This window comes from Heptranchias perlo, chromosome 4, assembly GCF_035084215.1.
Source record: "Heptranchias perlo isolate sHepPer1 chromosome 4, sHepPer1.hap1, whole genome shotgun sequence".
NCBI classification, from domain to species: Eukaryota; Metazoa; Chordata; class Chondrichthyes; order Hexanchiformes; family Hexanchidae; genus Heptranchias; species Heptranchias perlo.
The window spans coordinates 124,153,196-124,174,032 of NC_090328.1; the positions used below are offsets into that span (position 1 = coordinate 124,153,196).

At 42.1% G+C, this 20,837-nt stretch overlaps 1 protein-coding gene across 3 annotated transcripts in view; it reads right to left on the minus strand.

Moving 5' to 3' along the window:
• The window catches only part of LOC137321269 (leucine-rich repeat and immunoglobulin-like domain-containing nogo receptor-interacting protein 2), a 304,238-nt gene that overhangs the window by 134,835 nt on the left and 148,566 nt on the right, over nt 1–20,837 (minus strand). For all 3 annotated transcript variants that reach the window (XM_067983617.1, XM_067983616.1, XM_067983618.1), the window contains one exon: nt 7,698–7,840. In XM_067983617.1, coding sequence (XP_067839718.1) covers nt 7,698–7,703 — 6 coding nt within the window. In that variant the 5' untranslated portion in view covers nt 7,704–7,840. The remainder of the gene's footprint in view (nt 1–7,697; nt 7,841–20,837) is intronic.

Genomic DNA, 20,837 nt, shown 5'->3' on the forward strand with positions numbered 1-20,837 from the left:
AGGAACTGTGTGATGTTCCAAATTAAAATGGATCGATTTTCATTTTATCCCATTTGGCGTTAGACTAGAATAATGTGGAGAAACCAGAGGGAATTTCATTTTGTTGGATGTTTATGCATTACAAAGAATTACAAAGAATGTACAGCACAGAATCAGGTCATTCGGCCCAACAGGTCCATGCTGGTGTTTATGTTCCACGTGAGCTTTCTTCATCTAACCCTATCAACATATCTTTCTATTCCCTTCTCTCTCATGTGTTTATCCAACTTCCCCTTAAATATATCTATGCTAGTCGCCTCAACTACTCCTTGTGATAGCGAGTTCCACATTCTTACCACTCTCTGGGTGAGGAAGTTTCTCCTGCATTCCTTATCGGATTTGTTAGTGACTATCTTATATTTATGGCCATTAGTTCTGGTCTCCACCACAAGTGAAAATACCTTTTCTACAGTTACCCTATCACACCCTTTCATAATCTTAAAGACCTCTATCAGGTCACCCCTCAGTCTTTTTTCGAGAGAAAAGAGCCCCAGCCTATTCAATCTTTCACGATAGCTTGAACCTCTCATTTCTGGTATCATCCTAGTAAATCTTTCTTGCACCTTCTCCAGTGCCTCTATATCCTTTATATAACGTGGAGCCCACAACTGTTCGCAGTATTCCAAATGTGGTCTAACCAAGGTTCTGTACAAGTTCTCTGCTTTTCAATTCTATCCCTCTAGAAATGAAGCCCAGTGCTTGGCTTGCTTTTTTTATGGTCTTATTAACCTATGCCGCTACTTTTAGTGAATTGTAAATTCCTCTGCACCTCTACCTCGTTTAGACTCTTATTTTCCAAGGAGTATGTGGCCTCCTTATTATTCCTACCAAAATGTACCATTAGAAGAATAAGGTTCAGCAGTTTGGTTAAACTGGGCTTTTAATTCAGATTTTGAATGGGTCCGAAATTCAGGTAATCCAATTTAGGTTTTTAGAGACTACCTTTTTTAGTAAACATATTTTATCTCTTCCTTTTTTTTAAAGGTCTTCTCACATCACATGCCTTCTCCATCACCCTACAGTATGACTCTGGCACTGATCAATTGGAGGTACTCATAAATAGACTGGATGATTCTTTCTCCAGTTTCCCAGGAGATCACATGTTTTTTGGGTGGGGTGGGGAGTGCATATATTGTGATACACAAGGTATCACAATTGTGTGGGACAGGCTGGATGGACGGAGGGTCTTTTCCTGTCTGTCATTGTTCGTATGTTTGTTCGTATGTTTTCCCCTTCCTCCCTATAAAGAAGTATCAGGCCTCTTCTTGGTGACTCCCTCTAGCAACTCATCTGAAATCAGACACTGGGTGCTGCCCTCAATGGATTGAACTGGCTCATCCCAGGAAGATTTAGAAGGGGCATTTTTAACCTAACCTGTCCGGCGAGAAACTGATGGGATCAGTTGGAACGCTGGATTTTCACCCCGCCCGATTTTACTCTCCATTAAAGTCAGTGGAGAGTAATATTGGGGAAGGGGGGGTGCAAAACCAGTGTTCCACCCAATTCTGCGGGTTTCCCGCCCGGAGAGTTAGGTTAAAATTACCCCCTTAGTTTCTCAAATACAAGTATATTATATTTCATGTATGAACCTGCATCATATCACTCCATGGCACTTATGATCCACCAGGTAGAGATTGTTAATCTTTCCAATGTTATTAAATAATTATTGTGTCATTATTGTACTAGTCTGCAGAGGTTATGTTTTCTTAATTTTAGTTGTATTCATTGCCCTGTGCCTTATTATTTTTTTATATTGGAGCTTTCAAGACTGAGATATTTAGATTTTTGTTGGGTAAGGGTATCAAGGGACATAGAGCAAAGGCGGGAAAATGGAGTTGAGGCGTAGATCAGCTATGGTCTAATTGAAAGGTGGAGCAGGCCTGAGGGGCTGAATGGCCTACTCCTGTTCCTGATGTTCCTATGTTCTTGAAACTAGTGCTGTCCTCCACTATGTTTCATGGCATTAGTCCTTACCAATGCCAGGCCAGACAGATGGTGATGCAGGGAGCAACTCTAAACAATTTGCAAACCAATAAAATAAAAAGGATTTATAAAATAAAAGTAAGCATGGCTGAAGAGTTCAATTTCTAACTTTCAAAAGTATGATAGGAACGGCTTATTTAGCTATAATCATATTTTCGAAATGGAATCTATATTAAAGAAACAAAAAAAATCTAACTGATCTCTTCCCTTTCTCTGTTGTCTTTGTGTTGCAGTTTCTCTCTTTATTATCTCTTCTGCTTTTGTCTCTCCCTTTCTCTTTTCATCTCTTCTGCTTCTGTCCCCCTAACTCTTCTTTTTGCTTCTCTATCAATCCTCCACTGCTTCTCTCTCTGTCTTTGGGTGGCGGTGGTGAGTGGCATGGTGTGGTACAGCAGGAAAGGAACCACTCGTGGTTGCAGGCTGCATTTAGGGTGGGGTTGTGGGGAAATGTGGCCCTTGGTGATTCCCTTCCTATCTCCTCCCGCAATCACTAGCACTTCTCAGCACCCCTCACTCTCATCGCATCCCCCATCCCTTCACCTTTCCCTCACTATCCCTACCTCTTCCCTTTTGAACTACCCACTCAACCTGGTATCCTTCCCTCTCCAGCGCCATGCTGTCACTCACCTCACCCTTAACCATCCATCCACTTCTTTCCTTCACTCCCACCATTTGTCCCATGGGTAGGTTCTGAAAAGCCAAATACTCCTTCAGCCTCCTTCTCCCTCTTCCTACTCTCTTTTCCTCTTTGTTTCTCACTCTTTCTCTCACATGCAAATATACACATAGCCTCTCTGTTTTAATTTTAAAACATGTTTACCTCAATATAGCTTTTGATATTTGTTCTTAGTTTTATTTTTTAATTATTTAAAGAAAAGCTATTAAGCAGAAATTGTTAGAAGCTAAAGAAAAATATTCCATCACAACAGCTGACTGGTGTATCATGAGAACTTAGGCACACTGCACATGCTCAGACCACACAATCCAAATTCAGTTCAGAGTCAGAGTTCTGGGCAAAAATATCAAGTACAAGTGTAAGCTTTTAGGACATGCTGAAGCCTTCAAGTAAAAACTTTAATGAAAGCATTGAAAATACAAAAGACAGTTCAGTGGGAAAATGTAATTGTGTTATTGTGAAGTATGTAATTTTTTGAATTTTTATTTTGTTTAAGTCTGTATTTTGGACATTTGAAATTTCAGTTACTGAGAGCAAAAATGGTGGATGAAAAAAATTTCAGAAAGCATTTTGAGCAATTTATGGAAACCAAGTGGCCACATTGCACAACCACACAGATATATATTCCCATTATAAAATAATAGCTGTTACTCCTAACACTGGTGCTTTAATTGAAAAGGCCTACCACAGCACCATTGTTAGGTGTAACAGCTACTGTAGGTACTTACAATAAATTTTCACTAAGAAGTGTGCCCCAAGTACTGAATTTAATAAATATTAGAGAAAAAAAGAAAGAAAGAAAGACTTGCATTTCTAGAGCGTCTTTCATGACCTCAGGATGTCCCAAAGAGCTTTGCAGCCAATGAAGTACTTTTGAAGTGTTGACACTGTTGTAAAGTAGGAAACGTGGCAGCCAATTTGCACATAGCAAGGTCACACAAACGGCAATGAGATAATGACCAGATCATCTGTTTTCCCCCCAGGACACCGAGGCGAGCTCACCTGTTCTTCTTTGAAAAGTGCCGAAGGTTCTTTTGCGTCCACCTGAGAGGGTTGATGGGGCCTCAGTTTAACTTCTCATCCAAAAGACGACACCTCCAATAGTGAAGCACTCCCTCACTACTGCATTGGAGTGTCAGCTTAGATTTTGTGCTCAAGTCTCTGGAGTGGGACTTGAACCCACAACCCATATATATATATCTCTATCTATCGCTTTCTTTTCAATGTTATGAATCCATTCTTACATTGGCCTTTTTAACTAGTGCCACATTGAGTGGATTTGTCAGGTTTGCAAAAGTAGACTGTTAAGCACCTCCCCCCCAACTCTGATTTTCGCAGCTCAAACCCCTCCCCTGCGCTCCATACATTGGGGCAGATTCTCAGATTTGGCTCGGCTACGCTCCACAATAACCGTGATAGGAAACTCAACTAACTGCATCTGATTATTCCATAAAACAGCATATTAGTTCAAACTCCTGAACCGCTGCACTGCCTCTAAGGAGAAATGTTAATAGCATAACAGTTTATCTGTAGGACACTTGACAGGATATCAAACCGCATTGCTAAAATGTTTATTAAAAAAAAATCCCCCAAATCACATTTTAAACCTCCGTTTATTGTTGAATAAGGTTATTTGCTGATAAACCTTATGATTTTACGAGACAGCGCAGTTTTAATTATATAATAAACCATAGCAGTAACCCTTGGTGAATTAACTAGTCCCTTTAGTAATGTTTATCTGCCAGCTGCATTATTACTACACATAAAGTGCGCTCTGCAGTGTATCAGGAAGCTCATGAAAAATCATGGAACATTGTTGGAAACAACTCCAGGCTTTATTGCTATTTAAGTCATTAGCTTTTACATTAAGTATAATAAATTCAAAAACTAGATTGCAAAATAGCTGTGTAGAAAATGATCCTATTCACACAAAAAAGTGCATTGTCCTTGATAATTAGTTTTATAATTTTTTTTGATCCCGTAAGGAAAATTAATATTGCTTTAGTATCTCCATACCGCTGGGTTCATGACATGGTGCTTCAGGGTGTGTCAAAGCTGATTCGTGACTCCTGCTGGCCTGATACCCAATCAATAGTATGCAGGTCAAGCCAGCAGAAGATGTTGGGAATGACCAGAATCAGCAGAGATGCTTGTGCAGAACAGGCTTGAAGCCAAGTGGAGCATATACAAGTTGTGCTAGTCTTATTCTCTGGCATGCTGGCAACTGCACAGGGAGGAAGAGAGCCGTTCCATTGTCCTCGTCTTAAAAACTTACCTCATGGAAAAGTTAACTGAGGAAAACAAAAGTTTTGGTTTTCTATCCAAATTCGATTCAGGTTGATTGCTCTTAGTTATGTGTGGTGTCAGCTATGGCTCAGTGCATAGCACTCTCGCCTCTGAGTCAAACAGGTCATGGGTTCAAGTCCCATTCCAGAGACTAGTGCACAAAATCCAGGCTGACACTCCAGTGCTGCTCTGTCGGAGGTGCCGTCTTTTGAATGAGACACTAAACCGAGGCTCTGTCTGCCCTCTCAGGCAGACGTAAAAGATCTCATGGCACTATTTCGAACCTACACCAGTAAAGCAGATTATCTGATCATTATTACATTGCTGTTTGTTGGAGCTTGCTGTGTGCAAATTGGCTGCTGCATTTCCTACATTACAGTAGTATCTACAATTGAAAAGCACTTCATTGGCTGTAAAGTGCTTTGGGATGTCCTGAGGCCATGAAATGCAAATCTTTCTTTCATGCAAACAGATTTTGCCTATTTTTGTGTTGGTGCTATCATATGACATGTATTTCCTGTTCTGTGCATGTGCCCAGTGCCACAGTGGCAGTTCAACAGACAGAACTACCAACATATTGCCACGCTACTGTAAGTTTCTTGTTCCTGCAGGCAAATAGGACTGCAGCATTTTATTGTCTTTTTTTCCCACCCCGTCTCCCTCCAAAAAAATCCCGATTCACTGGGTCATTTGGAATCAGAATATTTAGTAGTGAGGTTATCTGAGTTGGTAAAAATAAATCTACTCTCAAGTCTGCATAGTAATATAGCAACTAACCTGTAAAAAACATTCCGGATATGAGAACCGCAAAGCTGAACATGGGTCCATTTCCCAACAAGAATCTCTTAATATGAGTGGACACATCAAAAAGAATTATAAAGTATATTTTACTGAACTGGGATTAGAAGGTGTGTTCCTTGCTGGATTTATGCAGTAGTATCTACTCGTATCTATATAATGGGTTGATTCCATGATCCATGCTTCCAAGCATTGGCAGAGAGTGCATCTCAGGAAATGACAGATGATTTTTCTTCCTTTAAAATGCTGAACCCCTGATTTCCCAACATGCGCTCCCTGTGGGAGCCACTCCCCAGTGGGAGCTCTGTACTGTGGAATCACCCACATCATTTCATGTTTCTGGTTCATCCACCCAAACTTCTGATTCTAGTACAAAATGATAAATATTTGTAATAAGTGCTTAGAGGGCTGCAAATACTTGTAGACGTGCGAGCATTTACACAGCATTAGGGAATAAAAAGGGAAGTGGACGTTATATTTTCTGGAAGAGATGGTGCTGTGAGTCAGATTTTGAAATGATAGCTGCCCTATTGAGACCAGAACACCATCCTAATCTAAAGATAGAAATGCCTTCAGCTTACAGAGCAAGGTCAATGCACAATGGCTTTGTTTTGAAATGGAATTAAATAATAGAATGCCTGATTCCTAACAGGCAGCTTTAAACCAACTGGCCCTCAACCCAAGAACACGGAATGAAAGACCTTGCGTGCATATTGTACCTCAGGCTGTTCCAAAATGTTTCACAGTTACTGAGTTATTTGTGAACTGTAATCACTTGTTGTGTAGCTAAGCATGGCAGCCAATTTGCACAGAGCAAGCTCTCATAACAGCAATAAGGTGAATGACCTGTTAATCTGTTTTGGTGATGTTGGTTGAGGGATGAATGTTGGCCAGAACACATTGACTTCGATATTAACCCCCCCCTCCCCACACGACGGGCAGGAGAGGGTTAGGGGTTAAAGACTTAAATATGGGGAACGCGGCCCTAACATGCCACGCACACACCTGTCGCCTTTTTTACAGCGGCAGATATCGGGCGGTCTGTGGAGAGGCAGGAGACGTCATTAACATATTTAAATCGGGCTCCCACAGTGAAATTGGGAGCTTGATTTAAAATTCACTGTTGCTGCACACGGTTTCCCAGGGGTTAGGAAACCCGGCAGTGAAAGGAAGTGTTGGAAAAGGCACTTATCTTGTTGATCCTGCAGCGAGAGATGCCGTCTCAACAAGGTAAGTGCCTTTTCCAACACTCCTTGAGGGCCAAAGGGAGCAGGAGTGCTCCCCCCGCCCCCCAGCCCCTGAAGGAAGCCTTCAGCTTCCCCACTGCTGATCACGGCCTCTCTCTTGCCCCTGCCGCGATCGCTGACCTTCCCCCCCTCCTGATTGCCGGGGACTGTCCCCAAGGGATCGTGGTCTCTTTCTCACTCCTGCCGCTGGTTCTTCCTCCCGGCCACCTGCCAGGCTGTCCATTTAGCCGGCTACTGGGCGGGAAACAGAACAAAAAAATGATAATGAGGACCTGCCGTTAAGTTCGGTAGAATCTCTATATCCTCGGCCTTCTTTGGATGTTTTCGGCCTCCTCCACACCCTCCCCACCTCCCCATAAATATCAGGGCCATGATCTCAAGGGTGCCCTTATCTAGAAATTGATAATGACAGAAATGCAGAGTGGAGAGCTCTCTCAGCGAGCATCATTGACTGGAATTCTATTCCACATATGCAGAATTTCAAGTGCAGAATTAACTATCACTTGTATTAGGCTAGGAGAAACCCCAGTACATCTTCAAGTCTTTGTGTGCATCCAGCAATTCCCAGAGTCAAATTCATAAGACCTCTGTTCTTATTACATTTGCCTATGGCTGCACTCTTTCTTACAACCTAATGTGCACAAGCAAAAAAAAATGAAAGAGCTCACCTTCATCACGTTACTCTTGCACTAGAGCTGTAAGATGTCCACTCTCCTGATCGATGCTTTTTCTTATTATAGAACTGTTGCACCAGTACTGAGGAGCATGGTCATGCCCCAGCCCCCATAATGTAACTCTGACTTGCTCTTACCTAGGGAGTGAGCAGAAGAAGAGGATATTGGTGAGAAGCTGGAAATAGGTTACAGAGGCAAAGAAAACGGCGACTAGCTAAGAATGGGTGGAATAAGCAAGGCGAGATTTTACCAGGATAACCGTGCTTGTTGCTTAGTCTTCTGGAGTGAATATGTTGGAGTTCCACAGAAGCGGGCATTACAGTATAAGATGTGCTACATTTTATGGAAGTATTGTTGTTTTACAGGGTGAAATATTGGATGGTATCTTTGCAAACATGCTACATTTTCACACACTAATCATAACCAAGACACAATATCAATCACTCACTGAAGGAACAGAATGCTCCACATTTGCTATCAGAGCGAAAATGATTGAAATTGCCCATCGGCATGACTATACAAGAACCAGATTAAGGCATATGCAACTTCGGCATGCACTGAGGGTACTACGGGAAAGGGAGCATCAAAATTAACTTGTAAAATATGTCATCTCATGATGTTAGCTACTGGTCTCACAACATTGGAAAATCTGGCAAGAATATACAGTTTAGAATGAACTAAGCAGGTGTCTTTTTTGGGTGTCAGTCTACTCCGCCAGGGGCGCCTTAAAAAAAAGTGGCTCCACGAATTCATCAGCGGGACCAATGCCTGTGTAGATTGGGTGCAGGCCGTCCCGCTGCTAAATTAGTATGCTTTGTGCCAGTTCAATGCCCAAATAACAGGCGTAACGTATACCAATTTCTACCCCTCAATGCTCATTGGCACAAAATGATCTCATCCTTATTGGTATTTAAATGGGTCACATATGATCACTCACTGTGGAATTAACTCTGCAAAAATGATCAGTACATTAACATTTACTGTTATTTTCATACTATTTACTCTGTTGTACTACTTTCTCTACTGGGATCTTGTTCATAATGTTTTACTGCAACTGTGCTGTTTTGTCTGGTATGTGCCCATCCTGATCTTGTCTCTTTGTAAACTAACTGTTCCAGTGAGATTGTGCTACTCTCATATCATGTGGACAATACCTGGTGCCTGGGAGCATTTACAAAATTCTAACTTGATCAAGGATTCAACATGAAGCAAGACAGCAAAGCTCTTCCAATTGATAATCATCACCTGAACCCCCAAATTAGACGCAACCTTGAAATCATTCTTTGGCTAAGGTTTCTTCAACAGCACCTCCCAAAACCCCGACTTCCGCCACCTAGGACAAGGGTAGCAGGTGCAAGGGAACACCATCACCTCCAAGATTTGCTCCAAATTACACACCATCCCGACTTGGAAATATATCGCCGTTCCTTCATCATCGCTGGGTCAAAAACCTGGAATTCCCTATTTAACAGCACTGTGGGAGCACCTTCACCACACGAACTGCAGCAGTTCAAGAAGAAGGCCCACCACCACCTTCTGAAGGGGCAACGAGGGATGGGCAATAAATGCTGGTCTTGCTAGTAAAGCCCATATCCTGAGAATGAATTAAAAAAAAAACTGTTTTATAAGATAAGTTGTTTTAATTTGTGAAGAGCTTTATTCTGTTTCAGATAAGTTTCCTATTTTTTTCTAGCAGCAGCTATCGGTGTCGATGCCACCTAAAAGTGTGCCTCCACATGTTAACGTGCTCAAGATGTAAGAGTAGCAACCTTGGCATCATTACCTCACTGTCACCATTAAGAAATAATCCCTAAGTAATCTCTTGTCAAATTCTACAGCAAATATACGTATGAATGGATTTTAAATCAATGAAACAAATCGATCACAAATCATCATGAACTGAATGGGAGAGATGAATTCATTTATTTGTCTCAGAAATTTAAGTGCAGATTCACCTCACTGACATCTTGCTCACCAAATGTACCAAATGAGTTGTCAAACATCCCTTGGGAACTTCAAAAACCTGAGGCAGAGAGGAGTTTATGCTTGTGTGTGTCTGTGGATGTTTGTATATGCGCGGTGTATCTTGCAAAGTTCAGAAAAATACCAGGGGTTAGCTATAGTTCCAGCAGCATGAAGAAAAAAGCAAAATTAACAGCCTGCCTGCAAGTGTTCTGCTTTAACCTTACTCAAATGGGTACAAAAGAAAACTAACTGGCTGATTCCGGTACTATCTTCCTCGTCTCAAATAACTTTGGTGTCATGATTACTAACCCACCCTATCCACTAAACACACGTTACACGTAATGGAGGTTACAAGGCAATTGCAATAAACGATTTCTTTCCAATTTTCACATCTAAATGCAGTGACTCGTGCTGAGTAGTGCTGAATGAGGCCTTCCTGTATTTTATTCCGGTGGCTATTCTACATGTGTATTAAGCCTGAGGTTGGGAGTGGGGGTTGCCGAATCACTGGTCGAATCTCATCCTGTCCTCACCCTGTGTACTTTGGCTGCTTTTTCTCCTTCCTACAAGGCAATGGTGACCATTCCACTTCAGCCCTTGTTAAATGAGCTCAGTCAGGTACAGTCACAGGATGAAACCTAGACCCTTTCTGATATATGTATGGCTCTTCAGCACATCATGTGAGGCAACAACAACAACAACAACTCACATTTATATAGCGTCTTTGATACAGTAAAACATCCCAAGCTGCTTCATAGGAGCATTTTCAAACAAAATTTGACACCGAGCCACCAAAAGAGATTTTAGGACAGGTGATCAAAAAGCTTGGTCAAAGAGGTAGGTTTTAAGGAGCGTCTTAAAGGAGGAGAGAGAGCTAGGGAGGCGGAGAGGTTTAGGGAGGGAATTCCAGAGCTTAGGGCCTAGGCAGCTGAAGGCACGGCCGCCAATGGAGGAGCGATCAAAATCAGGAGTGCGCACGAGGCAAGAATTAGAGGAACGCAGAGATCTCGGAGGGTTGTAGGGCTGGAGGAGATTACACAGATAGGGAGGGGCGAGGCCATGGAGGGATTTGAAAACAAAGATGAGAATTTTAAAATCAAGGTGTTCCCAGACCGGGAGCCAATGTAGGTCAGCAAGCACAGGGGTGATGGGAAAACGGGACTTGATGCGAGTTAGGATACGTGCAGCAGAGTTACCTACTGAACTATTAAGTAAGCCCTGTAAAGAATATTTTTATCTCTTTATCCGTTACCAGGTACCATGTTAGTCAGTTCTACTGTAATTAATGGGGTTAGTCATAACAAGTAACATTTGTCTGACGCCGTGTTTTAACTAAGGCTACTAATCTGTTATGCCGTGCAACCCATGACATATCACATGGTTTTTACTAAATATTTGAAAGGGTTGTGATTTTAGCCAGAAATTGCATTAATTTAAAAAGAAACAATCACGCTGTTTTTAGGTAAAATCAAAAGGGAGAGAGCATCGCAAGCATATGAGCCAGGTACCTGTTGTTGAGCAGAAAGGGGGATTTTTCAATGGACACACGAGCTTGCTCAGCATCGGGATCGGTAGATTAGCTGATCATGCGCTGATCTCCAGCATGACTTGATAACGGAAACTGCTGCTGCTCCACTATATTTCTGTAGTCTATAATTTTGTCAAGGGAATTTCAGTATTACTGTATTTACTCAGAGAGTGGTTAGAATGTAGAACTTGCTACCACAAGGAGTAGCTGGGTCAAAATCCTGGAACTCCCTACCTAACAGCACTGTGGGAGAACCTTCACCACACGGACTGCAGCGGTTCAAGAAGGCGGCTCATCACCACCTTCTCAAGGGCAATTAGGGATGGGCAATAATTGCTGGCCTTGCCAGCGACGCCCACATCCCATGAACGACTAAAAAAAAAGTTGAGGCGAATAGCACAGATGCATTTAAGGGGAAGCTCGATAAGTACATGAGGGAGAATGGAATAGAAGGATATGCAGATAGTATGAGATGAAGTAGGGTGGGAGGAGGTTTGCGTGGAGCATGAACACCAGCATAGACCAGTTGTACTGTAATTTCTATTTAATTCTATGCAAACACTTCAGGTGCTCCAGTACTTAGGATATAATCTAGAAGAATTCAGCGCAGTGCCAGAGAAGGCAGCTGTCAATCACACACGCAATGTCAAGTTAGGTTGTGAGCAAGGAGCCAGAAGTGTGATCTTCCCAATCTCAACTGCAACTCCTCTTGATTTTCAGCACAATTTCCCATGAAAATTATTAGGTTTAGTAATAACAGATGGTTGCATGTTAACTGAAGTCTGAATTAGTTTCCATCTAGCATCATCTGACTTAGAAGTCATACCATCACGGAATCCCATATTTAAACATTGAACTCATTTCACCTAGATTTACTTCAGTGCAGTACTGAGGCAATGCTTCATTGTTGGTGGTGCTGTCTTTCAGATGAATAGGAGGAGGGAATTCTTCCGATGTCCTAGTCAACGCACATCTCTCAACCAACACTGCTAACGTGGATTAACTGGTCATTTATCTCACTTTCTGTTTTTAGGACCTTGCAGCATGCAAACTCTGTGTGCTTACATAACGCCAGTGATGATGCCTCAAAGAAGTCCTCATCTTTTTCTGAAGGTACACTTTCAGATCCACAACCTCCGCCACCAAGAAGGACAAGGGCAGCAGGTGCATGGGAACACCATCACCTCCGAGTTCCTTTCCAAGTCACTTACCATCCTGACTTCGACATATATCGGCCGTTCCTTCATCATCACTGGGTCAAAGTCCAGGAACTCCCGACCCAACAGCATTGTGGGGTACCTTCACCACATGGACTGCAGCGGTTCAAGAAAAAGGCCCAGCACCACCCTTTCAAGGGCAACTAGAGATGGGTAATAAATGCTGGGCCTTGCCAGCGATACCCATTTCCCGCAAATGATTTTTAAAAAAATCACTAATCTGTTGTGCATAATCTTTTTGGATTTTTATGCCAAATTTAAGTTCACACCATTGCCTCTGACATACTTGGGTCTTTGGAAGAGCAGGTTACAGTGGGTTCTGACTGCTTCATGGTTCTGGTGAATTAAATTTCACAGTTAATCAGGGGTGTGGAGGGAATTTGTTTCTCCTCCTTGCTGAGATAAAACACTCTGCAGTTGCACAGTGTATCCTCAACCAACTAACCCAACAATCAGCTACAGTGCTTTTTCTTGTGTATTAATCAGTAAATCACTGCTAGAAAAACTCATAATACCACTCAGTACCTATACGATATTGCTGTATACCTGCGGGACAAACACAACAATCAGCTTTAGCACCCTTTCACCTATATCATGTTGCTTCCGACTTACAATCATGAACAGTGGGCCTGCTTCACAAAGATAAGAAAAGCTTGAAAAAAAAATCAGTATGTATTTTATGCAATAACACATAGTTGGTAGGGAATGGGAGGCTCTAGTTTGTTCTACTGATAATCATAATCTACTCAAATTTCATTCTTGCATGAAAGAATGCGCTCCCCTTTGCATAGAAAGAAAGAAAAAGAAAAAATTTGCATTTATATAGCACCTTTCATCTCCTCAGGGTATCCCAAATTGCTTCGCAGGATTACCTTTGAAGCATCATCACTGTTGTTATGTAAGCAAACACAGCGGAGATTTTGCACGCAACAAGGTCCGAAAATGAGAAAATGAGATAAATAACCAATTAATTTTAGTTAGCCAACGCACATCTCTCAAATTAATTGTGTATTAATCAGTGATTTACTGATTAATACACAATTAATTTGAGAGATGTGCGTTGGCTCGGACATCGGAAGAATCGTCTCCTCCTTTTCAAATAGTGCATCGGGATCTTTTACGCCTACCTGAGAAGTTAGGCAGGACCTCGATTTAATGTCTGATCTGAAGGTCAGCACTATCAACAATGAAGTACTCCCTCAGTACTGCATGGAAGTGTAGAATTATATAGTCAAGTCCTGGAGTGGGGCTCGAAACTGCAACTCAGAGGTGAGAGCACCACCAACTGGGCCAAGCTGACTGGCATACAGGGGGTGAAATCGAGCATTGCGGGGGTGGGGGGTGAGATGCAAAAACAGGCCATGTCAGATTAGTCACCTGTTTAACGCTCTGCTTGATATTCAGTTCAGTTCAGACTTGAATAGAACTGGATATCGGGCATGTCGTATAACCGTCGGCAAATACGATTCTGACTGTTTTATATTCCTGCTCATGTTCAATTTCATCCCCACAGTGTTATCCTTGTTGATTCTGAATGCTCAGTCACAACAATGATGTGGAGATGCCGGTGATGGACTGGGGTTGACAATTGTAAACAATTTTACAACACCAAGTTATAGTCCAGCAATTTTATTTTAAATTCACAAGCTTTCGGAGGCTTCCTCCTTCGTCAGGTGAACGATGTGGAAAAAAAAAAAAAAATTTCAGTCACAACCACAACAACTTGCATTTCTATAGCGCCTTTAATGTAGGAAAACTTCCCAAGGCACCTCACAGAATCATAATCAGACAGAAACTGACACCGAGCCAAAGAAGGAGATATTAGTAGGGATGACTAAAAGCTTGGTCAAAGAGGTAAGTTTTAAATAGGGTCTTAAAGGAGGAGAGAGAGGTGGAGAGGTTTAGGGAGGGAATTCCAAAGCTTAGCGCCTAGACGGCTGAAGGCACGGCCGCCATCGTGGTGTGGGGTATGCATAAGAGGCTGGTAGAGATTGCTGAAATAGGGAGGAGTGAGGCCATGAAAGGATTTGAACACAAGGATTAGAATTTTAAATTGGAGGTGTTGGAGCACCAGAATGTAGATCTACGAGCATGGGGTAGATGGGTGAGCGGAATTTAGTAGGATATGGGCAGCAGAGTTTTGGATGAGCTGAGGTTTCTACAGGGTGGAGGATGGGAGGCTGGTCAAGAGAGCATTGGATCAGTTGAGTCTGGAGGTGATCTCGTCTTAGTTGATGTTTTTGGCAGCAAGTGGGCTGAGGCAGGAGTGGAGACAAACGATATTACAGAGGTGGAAGTCTTTGTGATGGAGACGATATGGGGTTGGGGTCAAAATTGTAAACAGTTAGCTTCCACCTGAGACAGTGGCCGGGGAGGGAGGTGGAATCGGTGGCGAGTGTACGGAGTTTGTGCTGAGAGGCTAAGACAATGGCTTTGGTCTTCCCAATGTGCTCCTACTAAAAAGGTACCTAACAGACATAACACATCATCTTGGCCCAACTCTTTAGTTCCTCATAAATTTTCATCCCTTCCCTTCTTGTGGGTACAATGCCACGGTTGCTGGTCATTTTCTAGAACCTCATACAAGTGGCTATTATTCATGTATATACCTTTGACAATGAGTGTTCGCGGGTTATTTGACCCAGGGAGGGGGTGAACATCACAGCCGAGACTGGCCTTGTCACCACCTAAATGTTCATAGCATCATAGAATCATACAGCACAAGAGGAGGGCATTTGGCCCATCCTGCCTGTGCTGGCTCTCTGAAAGAGCTATTCAGTTAGTCCCAGTCCCCTGCTCCTTCCCCATAGCCCTGCAAAATTTTCCCCTTCAAGTATTTATCCAATTCCATTTTGAAAGTTACCACTGAATCTGTTTCCTCCATCCTTTCAGGCAGTGCACTCCAGATCATAACAAGTCTTGCGTAAAAAAAACTCTCCTCATCTCGCCTCTGGTTCTTTTGCCAATTACCTTAAATCTGAGTCCTCTGGTTATCGACCCTCCAGTCAGTGGAAACAGTTTCTCCCTATTTACTCTATCAAAGCCCCTCATAATTTTGAACACCTCTATCAAATCTCCCCGTAACCTTCTCTGCTCTAAAAAGAACAATCCCAGTTTCTCTAATCTCTCCACATAACTGAAGTCCCTCATCCCTGATACAATTCTAGGAAATCTCCTCTGCACCCTCTCCAAGGCCTTGACATCCTTTCTAAAGTGTGGTGCCCAAAATTGGACACAATACTCCAGCTGAGGCCTAACCAGTGATTTATAAAGATTTAGCATAACTTCCTTGCTTTTGTACTCTATGCCTTTATTTATAAAGCCCTGAATCCTGTATGCTTTGTTAACAGCCTGTGAATGTATGTGGACTTTCAGCAGGGGTCACGTGCTAGCAATCAGGAGTGGGAACCCTTGCTGATTTTTGTTTTCCTTAAACAGGAGCATTGGTACCAAATGTAGTATAAGTGCTGCAGCTTAAATCAGCTAACTCAGCACAGAGGAGGGATCAAACATGGAATCTTCCTCAACCACATAGCCTAGCTATTCACTCGCTGAACCCTCCGAGCTGGCAAGGAAGCCCTTGCCTCAACTTGCAATGTTTCAAAATGGTCAACTAAATGCCAATGACCCTTTGTAATAATGTTTACTCTTTCATTTAAAATTCATGAGGCTCGAGCAAGCCATGGGATATTTTTAGCCCAACTGAAGAAAGAAGCTTATTTTTCTAACATTAAGAACGCAGATTACTGAGCATGGGCATGAATCGTTTGTGCTGACTTGACGTTACCTATTAAATGAGCAGGAGCTAAATTGGTGGAAAATCTGTACAATTAGGGCAGGTGATTTCTCATGGTGCAGCATCCCATGACAAATCCTGCAAACGTTCACACTCGTCGCATGTAGCACAATTTGAATCTAGCCAGGATTGCTAGTTTTAAATCTTTAGTTCTGTTGTGCTCAGCCAAGATTGTAGTTTCTTTACCTAACTGGTACCGTTATCCCTTGTGTTTCTTCTCCAGCCATATCGGAATCTATTTCCAGAACCTCCTTACACAGCTAAAAATATCCTGCAGCACCATTTTGTGATTTATCACAGATTGAGTTAACGGTTCCCCTGAGTCCTGAACGAGACGATGCAAGTCCTTACAAGCCATTATTTATTAGACGTAATTACTCAAAAATATTTATGACTTTCTTTTTAAATTTTTCTTCCTATTAAAAAATAGAACATGCATTTGTTCTACGCCACGGGGTGCACTAACAATATCTGAGAAGCTTTTGTTGGTCTTGCACCTGCTGTGAATGATTGCTACTTTGGCCGCATAATTAATGTTCTGTTGTGACTCCTCCGAATAAAGCCAGCAATAATGCTGTCCGACCCCTCTTGGGCCATGACTACAAGAGAAGCCTGTAAATCAAACTTGACTGCATGCTGGCCAATAAGAATGGTTAACATGGTTGTAAATATAAATGTTCAATCTGTTCGCTGTTTAGTTGATTTGAGACCATTGCTTAATTTGGCACTGAGAGATTACTCGGTGCAAAATCAGGAGCTACTGATAACCTTGTGACCCCGACTCGAGTGTGACATAAGCATTTATGTGGTATCCATGGTGAACTCTAAAGGTCTGAAGTTCTCTCTTTTAGCAAAAGAGGATAATTTCTCTAATTAATGATCTACTAAGGAAATCATAAAGATGAGCCATTTCTGAGATTGTGATTTTGTTACCGTGTCATTAATGATGGAGAAAAAATTCTCCAATTTTTTTTTAAAACAGCAATTATCAACATAATAATGCTGCTTGTGTTAACTGGTTTTACAGATAAGAAAAGGCCATTTGGCTGATTGATCTGAATCATTCCAATAGCTCATGTACAAACACACCTCAGTTCATTTAAAATCCCGGAGGAAGCAAATAAACACAAATAAAACCTCAAAAAAAAATTACACAAGTTCTTCTTGACCTGTAAAACTCTAGGTTATCACATTAAAATTACAAATAGAGGGTATGAATCTGAGTGGTATGGTGTGTCAACCTGCTGACCTTTCACCTCTGGAATCTGGGTTTGAATCCAGCCCAGGCTGATGAGATGAAAGTTTCTTCTCCTTGGCACTTGTAAGGACCATACATGAAATCAGTATGGGGCAGTCTCAACCTAGTGCCTAGTACTTTCGGTCCACAGCACAGAGACTATTTATTGTGAAGCACCAACTGATACTAAAGTAGGCTGACCTGGTAACTCAATATCAACTCAGGCACTCGGTCAGTGCCTACATTTAAAATGTAAATTATATCCAAAGCTACTGACCATGCATTCTGTTTATAACACATTTGGAAATAATTCAAATTGAAACAATAAAAGTTAGATGTAAATTTTAAGTGGAAAACATGCTGATGTGTAAATTGAGAGCAGTTCCATTTGTGATTTTATTCCCTCAAATTCCAGTTTTTCATGGAAATTATCATTGTATGTGCTATATTATATATGTCACATTCTAGATGTAGCTATCCCATGGTCCAAACATGAGATGGTGTTCTATGGAGTATTTAATCATCTGTGCTTATAGTCATCTGTATAAACCTCACACATCTGACTGCATATTTATCAAGATCCTATTTAAGGGGGTTAATTGCAGTAGAAGAAGTCCCAAAATTTACACTACAGGGTTAATCTCTCTACAAATATTTTGACGAGTATTTTTCAGACACCTTTTCAAGTGATGAGCGAGTGTTTATCAGCTAAGAGTCCTTTTTGACAGCAGAAGTTCTGAAGCCGTTTATTGATGGTAATAAGGCTAATTGCTCATTTTCAATGCTAAGTGTTAAAGTATTTAGGCAAGGTTGTTTGTCAATTTCTAATAAAACCTTTAATGAGTTGGATTGTCCGAAGTAGTTGACCAAAAAGTTGATAAAAAGGGAGAAAATAAAATATGAAAGTAAACTAGCAAGAAATATAAAAACGGATTGTAAGAGCTTCTACAAGTATGCAAAAAGGAACAGAGTAGCAAAAGTAAACATTAGTCCCTTAGAGGCTGAGACAGGAGAAATTATAATGGGGAATCAGGAAATGGCAGATGTGTAAAACAAATATTTTGTATCTGTCTCCACAGTAGAAGACACAAAAGCATACACAAAAGCATACCAAAAATAATGGGGAACCAAGGGGTGAATGAGAGTGAGGAACTTAAAACAATTAATATCACTAGAGAAAAAGTACTGGACAAACTAATGGGGCTAAAATCTGACAAATGCCCTGGACCTGATGGCCTACATCCTAGGGTGCTAAAAGAGGTGGCTGTAGAGATAGTGGATGCATTGGTTATGATCTTCCAAAATTCTCTTGATTCTGGAACGTTCCCAGTGGACTGGAAGGTAGCAAATGTTACCCCGCTATTCAAAAAGGGAGGGAGGAAGAAAACAAGGAACGAAAGGCCAATTAGCCTCACATCGGTCATTGGGGAAATGCTGGAATCCATTATTAAGGAAGTGGTAACAGAGCACTTAGAAAATCATCATATGATTAGGCAGAGTCAACATGATTTTATGAAAGGGAAATCATGTTTGACAAATTTATTAGTGTTTTTTGAGGATGTAACTGGCAGGGTAGATAAAGGGGAACCAGTGGATGTGGTATATTTGGATTTTCAAAAGGCATTCGTAATGGTGTCACATAAAAGGTTATTACACAAAGTAAGAGCTCATGGGATTGGGGCTAATATCTTTGCATGGATAGAGGATTGGTTAAAAGACAGAAAACAGAGAGTCGGGATAAACCATCTTCAAGCTGCTTCATCAATGACCTTCCCTCCATCATAAGGTCAGAAATGGGGATGTTCACTAATGATTGCACAGTGTTCAGTTTCATTCGCAACCCCTCAGATAAAGAAGCAGTCCGTGCCCGCATGCAGCAAGACCTGGACAACATCCAGGCTTCGGCTGATAAGTGGCAAGTAACATTCGCGCCAGACAAGTGCCAGGCAATGACCATCTCCAACAAGAGAGAATCTAACCACCTCCCCTTGATATTCAACAGCATTACCATCGCCGAATCCCCCACCATCAACATCCTGGGGGTCACCACAGACCAGAAACTTAACTGGACCAGCCATATAAATACTGTGGCTACAAGAGCAGGTCAGAGGCTAGGTATTTTGCGTCGAGTGACTCACCTCCTGACTCCCCAAAGCCTTTCCACCATCTACAAGGCACAAGTCAGGAGTGTGATGGAATACTCTCCATTTGCCTGGATGAGTGCAGCTCCAACAACACTCAAGAAGCTCGACACCATCCAGGACAAAGCAGCCTGCTTGATTGGCATCCCATGCACCACCCTAAACATTCATCCCCTCCATCACCTGTGTTGCTGCAGTGTGTACCATCCACAGGAAGCACTGCAGCAACTCGCCAAGGCTTCTTCGACAGCACCTCCCAAACCCGCAACCTCTACCACCTAGAAGGACAAGGGCAGCAGGTGCATGGGAACAACACCACCTGCACGTTCCCCTCCAAGTCACACACCATCCCGACTTGGAAATATATTGCCGTTCCGTCATCGTTGCTGGGTCAAAATCCTGGAACTCCCTACCTAACAGCACTGAGGGAGAACCTTCACCACACGGACTGCAGCGGTTCAAGAAGGTGGCTCACCACCACCTTCTCGAGGGAAATTAGGGATGGGCAATAAATGCTGGCCTTGCCAGCTACACCCACATCCCATGAACGAATAAAAAAAAGGGTCATTCTCAGATTGGCAGCCTGTAACTAGTGGGGTGCCGCAAGGATCGGTGCTTGGGCCTCAGCTATTTACAATCTATATTAATGACTTAGATGAAGGGACCGAATGTAATGTATCCAAGTTTGCTGATGATACAAAGCTAGGTGGGAAAGTAAGCCGAGAGGAGCACACAAGGAGTCTGCAAAGGGATATAGACAGGTTAAGTGAGTGGGCAAGAAGGTGACAGATGGAGTGTAATGTGGGGAAATATGAGGTTAATCACATTAGTAGGAAGAATAGAAAAACAGAATATTTTTTAAATGGTGAGAAACTATTAAATGTTGGTGTTCAGAGAGACTTGGGCATCCTCATACAAGAATCACAAAAAGTTAGTATGCAGGTACAGCAGGCAATTAGGAAAGCAAATGGTATTTTGGCCTTTATTGCAAGGGGGTTGGAGTGCACGAGTAAGGAAGCCTTCCTACAGTTGTACAGGGCTTTAGTGAGACCTCACCTGGAGTACTGCCGACAGTTTTGTTCTCCTTATCTAAGGATTGCCTTGGAGGTGGTACAATGAAGGTTCATTAGATTAATTCCTGGGATGCGAGGGTTGTCCTCTGAGAAGAGGTTGAGACGAATGTCCTATTCTCTCTGGAGTTTAGAAGAATGAGAGGTGATCTCATTGAAACATATATGATTATTAGGGGG